Consider the following 7,270-nt stretch of genomic DNA (forward strand, 5'->3'; position numbering starts at 1 on the left):
ATGACTCTTGTGAACCTCCCGTTCGTAAGTTCCTCTTTTCTTCCACATCTCACTTTTCCCAAACCTCTCAAACCAGTTGTTCCTAATCTTCTCCAACGTAGGATAATCTTCCCTCGCTTCAACGCAACCACCACAAACGTTAACGTTTCCGAAAGAAAATCTGCAAACTTCCAACCCAACATCTGGACTTACGACTTTCTGCAGTCCTTGAAGCATGTCTACGCTGTAATTCACTCAACCATTATAATTATTACACATACTCTCCGAATTCTAAACTTTTTCTTCACACACATATACGTGATTTGCTCTTTGTATAATGTTTTTAGGATACAAGATACGAGGTCAGGGCCAAGATGTTGCAGGAGGAAGTGAGGAGAATGATAAAAGATGAAAGTTCAGATATATGGCACAAACTTGAACTCATTAACGATGTGAAACGCTTGGGACTGAGCTACCATTATGACAAGGAGATAGCAGAAGCCCTTCTTTGGTTTCACTCTTCTGCAAGATTTAATGCCACAATCGTTAACAGAAGTTTGCATGAAACTGCTATGTGCTTCAGGCTTCTCAGAGAATATGGCTATGATGTCAATGCAGGTATACCCAACGTTATAACATTTTCATATTATTGGAAAATGATTTTTTTTTACAAACAAATTTTTAACAAAATTGACACAGTTACGGAATAAAGTAATTTTTGTTATGAAAGTTATAAAAATAAAGTAATAAAATTTTAGGAATTTTTTTATAAAAAATAGTTGTTTGTACAAATTTGTCAAACAAAATTTTGTTAAATATTATTTTCCTTTTATTATAAACAAAAAATAAGCTTTATTTATTTCTTTTCTAAACAACTATTTATAATATTATTTAGTTTGTGAAATATCTAAAAACTAACCATTAAAGCTATGTTTTAATTATTTGAAAAAAAAAAGGAAAAAAAGAAAGCGGTGAGGAAGTAATTAAATGAAATTTTCAACTGTTATCTTTAGGAAAAAGAAGTATGAACAAAAGTGGGGAGTTAGAGAAAATAAAACTTTAACATCTTACTTTAACCAATATTATCATCGTATCAAACAAAAACCGAAACACTGTACACATACACAACATAGAAAAAAACAAGAAATGAGGTGTTCATGCACACCATTATAGGCCTCGTAACATCATAAACATATGTATTTAAACTCTGCTATATGTTCATGTGGAGGAGTTGGGGACCAGCAGTTAATGCCTTCACCAGTTGTCTCTGTTACCCAATAACCGACATTTCAAATAACAGCCTCAGTGCCTCACTATTCTGGAACAATTACGATTAACAGATAGATAAATAAAGAAGTTTTATTAATATTGTAAAAAGTATATTTTAAATACCTTTTTGCTATTTTGAATATATTAATAAATTTAATAATATGATATAAAAGTAATTGGATGACACTATATATCATACTATTACAATGTTTTTGTTTATATATATTTTAAAGAATTCATAATGAACTTTTAACGTCACCGTTTCAATGAGAATCTCTAAAACTGTCAACATAAAAAATAATTGATAACATTTTTATAATTAGGTTCTTGTCAACAAATTTATTGGTTAAAATTAACGTGTCTTGAATTTTATAAAAATATATAATTAATTATAATATTAGATAAATCTTGATCTAAATATTACAAATAATATTTTATTTTATTTAAAGGATAAAAATATCTTGATATACAATTCTAATTAATAATTTATTTGATTTATATCTATAAAAAGTTTAAAAAATTAAATAATAAAATATTTATGTTTTAGTAATGCTAAAAACTAAAATATAATTAAACGTGAAAAAGAAAATTAATTTGAAGAAGTGAAGAAAGATATTATAAAGAAAGGAAGAATTTTTTAACATGAAATCATCACGGAAGAATTTAGAAAAGATTATAATTTCAAAGAGATTTTTTTTAAAAAAAGTTAAAAACCGTACCTTTTAAACTTTCAAACGTTTCAAGTAGAGATGCAATAACTGATAACTCGGTCTGACTCGGCTCGACCCACCACTGGTTGATAATTTAGTGAGCCAATCCAACCCGACTTACTTTTTAACGAGCCAAACAATTTGAACCCGACCCGGCCCACCACAGGTTGGCGGGTTAAACGGGTTGGGTTACAGATTCACTTAATTAAAAAAAATACAAATTTTATATTGTTTTTTTCAGTCAAAACTAAATTATAATTCTAATTAAAATCTAAATAAACTTTAATACAATCCAAATACAAACCAAAATAAAAAAATACAAATTATTTATGTGTTGGCTAAAAAAAAACAAATTAACATGACTCAAATGTAAAGCCCAACATAATAAAAAATATTTGTGTGACCCTTTTATCTGCAGGTTAGTGAGCCAACCCGACTCACCACTGGTTCAATCCGGGTGAGTCGGGTTCTAGATGAGTCGGGTTAAAAATCAACCCGTATTGAAATTTGTAAAAAAATCTCAATCCAACCCGGCCCGAATCCGTGGTGAGCCAGGTTAGCTTGCGGGTTTCAACCCATTTTGACAGCTCTAACTTTGGTAGAGGTGTATCAACACTAAAGAGAATGTTTCTTTAATAACCAATTTTAGTAACTAAAAATTGTTAACCACTATAGTGACTAGTTTTGATACCAATTCATAAAATAAAAAAATATTAATTACTAAAATAGTCATATTATAAATAAAAGTTTATAATTAGTCACTAAATGATCTTGAGGGCATGATAATAATTAAGATTCTCTTTGCAATTAAAATGTCAAAATTAATATCGGCCTCTTCCCTATGCGTTTGAAATCAAGAATAATTTATATGCATTTAGTATAAACAGTTCTTGTTTAAAGTTATAACGAAATTTTAAGCTCTTAAATTTATTATTGATATGATTATTGATTATAACTATCTGTCTAAAATTTTCATTGAAAATATTTATATATATTTGACGAAAATTAAATTATACTAGTATTGATGTAGATATATTCTTATTTTTATTTTTCTGAATGTTTTTATAAAACAATATGTTTTTATTACTGTTTTTTAATTTTTTATATTTGTATAATTATAAATAGAAAAATGATTTTCTGACAAATAAGATTTTGATAAAATTGACAAAATTATCAAATAAAGTAATTTTTTACTTTTTTATGAAAATTATAAAAGTAAAATAAGGATTTCTTTTAATAGTTGTTTCTCAAACAAAATTTTGTCCGATTATTATTTCCCTTGTAAATAATATATAGTAACTTTCGTATTGGGAATAGAGTCAAAAAGTCCCACATTGGATAAAAATGACAAAGTTAAACACTATATAAGAATAAAGATCCATAACAACATTGTCTTAAGGTTTTGGTGTAAAAGTGGTGTCTAAGGTCTTATATGTGTAAGACTAATGTCATATAACCATATAGAAGCACAATCTCTCAATGACAATGACTATAATCATAACCCATATATGTGAAGAATATAAAATATAAACCCATCACTTCATTATATCTACAATTTAGATGGTGGCATATCCATGTGCTAGGTTCACGTGTGTATTTTGTATCTGCAAGCTGTGTGTAAAGTAGGCTTGATTTGTTGTATAATCATGCAGATATATTTGAGAGGTTTAAGGAGGAGAATGGTAATTTCAAGGCAAGCCTTGTGAGTGATGTGAAGGGAATGCTGAGTCTGTACGAGGCATCGTTTCTTGGGTACGGAGGAGATAAGATTTTGGATGAGGCCATGGTGTTCTCTAGATTCCATCTTAGGGTTGCCCTCAACAAAGGTGAAAGCAGTAACATGGTTTTGGAAGAAGTGAATCATGCATTGGAGCTTCCACTCCATCACAGAACCCAAAGGCTGGAAGCAAGGTGGTATATTGAATCTTATGCTAAAAGAACAGACTCAAATCGATTTCTGCTTGAAGCAGCAAAGCTTGATTTCAATATTGTGCAGTCAACAATGCAAAATGATCTCCAACAAATGTCAATGTCAGTCCGTATTCGAAAAACATACTTGAACGATATTTTTCTATATAAGACTTTTGACATCATTTTTATACTAAAACTTTAAAACAATGATGTTATATAAAAATTTATAACTTTCTCTATTTTATTCAATGTGAAACTTTGATTCACACTTAAACTATTTCCAACAACACTAGACTCAAATAAAATGTTGATTTTAGCCCTATGATGTTAACACAAGATTAACTGAACTAGCAGTGTTGTGTCTAAATTTGGTCTCTTATCGTAAATACGTAAATCAGTAACTCTTTTTCCATTAATTAAAAGTATGCATTCTGCAACTGTAAATGTCAACAGTGATTGGTCTTGAAAATGAAATCGACCAGACACACAAATATTCTGGTAAAAAAAAACAATACATGTCTTCAAAAAAGTCATGATTATGTAATTCCCCACATAAATTGTTCAATCAATTACGGATACTTTCACAATATTTTAATTATATGAGAAAATAGAAAAGGAGAAAGAGAAGGAAAGTGGTGGGGGGAAGTTATTAAATGAAATTTTCAACTATCTTGAGGAAAGAGAGGTGTGCACAAAAGTGGGGAGAAAGAAAAATGAAAGTTTATCACAACATAAATTTAATTAACCAGAATGAAAAAGGAAATAATATTTTCTGTTAAGTAGACAATTATTCCCTTAAAAAAATACAAGGTTACTGTTTTATGATGTTCCTTTTATTTTTCTTGTTACATTGTGATGAAGGTGGTGGAGGAGAATGGGACTGGCCTCAAAGTTAAGCTTCAGCCGAGACAGGCTTATGGAATGCTTCTTTTGGTCTGTTGGAATGGGCTTTGAGCCTCAGTTCAATGAGCTCCGAAAAGGCATAACAAAAGTTATTTCCTTATTAACTACAATCGATGACGTTTATGATGTCTATGGCACCTTAGATGAATTAGAACTTTTCACAACATCTGTAGAAAGGTAACTTACATCTAAGAACTTCGATCACGAGCATATAAAACGGCCATAATTATTAATCAGTGCACCAAGTAAAAAAATGGTTTTTATTGTTTTAGTTGGGATGTTAAAGCAATTGAAGTTCTCCCTGATTACATGAAGATATGCTTTCTGGCACTGTACAACACTGTCAATGAATTTGCCTACGATGCTCTTAAAGAACACGGACAAAATATTCTACCCTACCTCACCAAAGCAGTATGTTAGCTCATAAATTATAGCAATTATTTCTTACATATTATATATACATGTTAGTGCAATATTGAGATTATTTTTGTTTTTGAATTGAATTACACAGTGGTGTGATTTGTTGAAAGCATTCCTACAAGAAGCCAAATGGAGTCACGACAAACACTTGCCAACACTCGAGGATTACCTCAACAATGCATGGGTCTCATCTTCCGGCGTAGTTATACTCACCCATGCTTTTTTCTTACTAAACCAAAACATCACAAAAGAGGCACTTGAATCCTTGAACATTTTCCACTCCCTGTTACTGAAACCATCCATTATTCTTCGACTTTGCAATGATTTGGGTACATCAAAGGTAATTTGGATTCCGAACATAACCACGGTAGTCTTTAACATAATTAAACCATGAGTTTAGTTACAACTATCAAATGTCTTGTAACTCAATTTTTTGAGTAATTTTAGATCATTAAAACATAGAGGTAATTGATCTTGTGTTGTAATTGTTTAGGCAGAGTTAGAGAGAGGTGAAGCAGCAAGCTCCATTGTATGTTACATGCGAGAAAGTGGTGCTAGTGAAGAGAGCGCTTACAAGCATGTCCATAGTTTACTTAATGAAACGTGGAAGGAGATGAACATTGATAGAGTGTCACAGTCTCCTTTCCCAAAAGTTTTCATAGAAAGAACTATGAACCTTGGAAGAATTTCCCAGTGCATGTATCAGTATGGAGATGGACATGGAGCACCAAATAGCACTGCCAATAATCTTATACGATCCTTGATAATTGAACCCATTGCACTTTACGAGATGGAGACCTTTCCACAAGTTGCTTATTAATGGTCATCTTGCGAAAGAAAAATAAATTAGTTTGTATAGAGTGTTTGTTAACTTTGTATTATCTGGTTAATTGCAGAATAAGTGTTAAAGTAATTTCTTGATTCCAGTAAAATGTTTGTCCACTTCCTATTTTAACCTTTTTATTATCTAATATAATAAATATGTGCATAAATTACTTTAAAATTAAAAAATACACAAAATCTAATTAATATAAGAGTGATTGATCCAATATAAAACTATATAAATGGCCTAATATAAAACTATATAAATGACCTAAACTAAAACAATTTTTTTCCAAAACCTTAACCTTTTAAAACAATGTAATGATTTTCCATCAACAAAAGAACCGGTTATTCTCTTTTTCATTGGCTGATAAAGAAAATTGTGGTTTTCATTTCTTCGTATGGTATTAATTATGAGATAGCTTTGCACCTTTGTTTCTTTGACTTAAATCATAAGTTAAGTAAAAAAATCTTCATTATAACATTTGTGTCTATACTTATGTAAATCAAACAATTCACTTGTCATCCCAAACACAAGATTACAACTTCATACAATTATTATCAATATCAATAAGCACATATAACTTATAAATTTCATGCATCGTAGTAACCAGTATCATACAATATAATTAATTTAAACAAAATTACAAATCAATCATACATCCAAATAGTAATATTCATTTTGAATTTACTAAAACATTCATGTTCAATCACCAAAGAGATTACGGAAAAAATATTGAGCAAAAGTTTTCTCCTTCGAAAGACATTTATATTAATTTTTATTGAAAAAAAATAGGACCAAATATAAGATTGAGTTGCATCGTTAGTTTTGCTTAAACAAATCTATCTTTTATTATCAGAAATATATTTTCTTAATAAAAAATAAGATCGAAAGTAAGGTTTGAACTTTTATTACAATTTTTCTTGAGTGAAAATATCATAAAAATCAATTTCAATAACAACAAAATCAAATTAGTTTTCAAATATTGTTTTCAAAAGTATTTTAATAATATAATTTCTAAATTTCAAATTTTACACGATTTACTCAAACATCTTCTCCTCTTTATGATTCAACCTTGATCTTTCAAAACTTAATTTAAGTTTCTCAATACCTTATTATACATGATCTAATCTCTTGATAAACTTCTCAATAAGAACATCATGTCAAAGTATTTTAAAAGCATCAGTTAATAAACAACACTCTAAGTGCAAACATTTAAAAAAAAATTCAACCAAACTATAATTTATGCATAGAA

General features: G+C 29.4%; 1 protein-coding gene across 1 annotated transcript; it reads left to right on the forward strand.

Annotated features, from left to right (window-relative positions):
* LOC114170371 (tricyclene synthase EBOS, chloroplastic-like) lies at positions 1–6,012 on the forward strand. The gene is made up of 7 exons (XM_028055846.1): positions 1–225; positions 327–597; positions 3,611–3,989; positions 4,731–4,949; positions 5,045–5,183; positions 5,284–5,532; positions 5,686–6,012. Exons 1-7 carry the CDS (start codon positions 1–3, stop codon positions 6,010–6,012), a joined length of 1,809 nt encoding a protein of 602 aa, XP_027911647.1.
* The last annotated feature ends 1,258 nt before the right edge of the window (positions 6,013–7,270 follow it).

Source organism: Vigna unguiculata, chromosome 11 (genome assembly GCF_004118075.2).
Source record: "Vigna unguiculata cultivar IT97K-499-35 chromosome 11, ASM411807v1, whole genome shotgun sequence".
Taxonomy (NCBI): domain Eukaryota; kingdom Viridiplantae; phylum Streptophyta; class Magnoliopsida; order Fabales; family Fabaceae; genus Vigna; species Vigna unguiculata.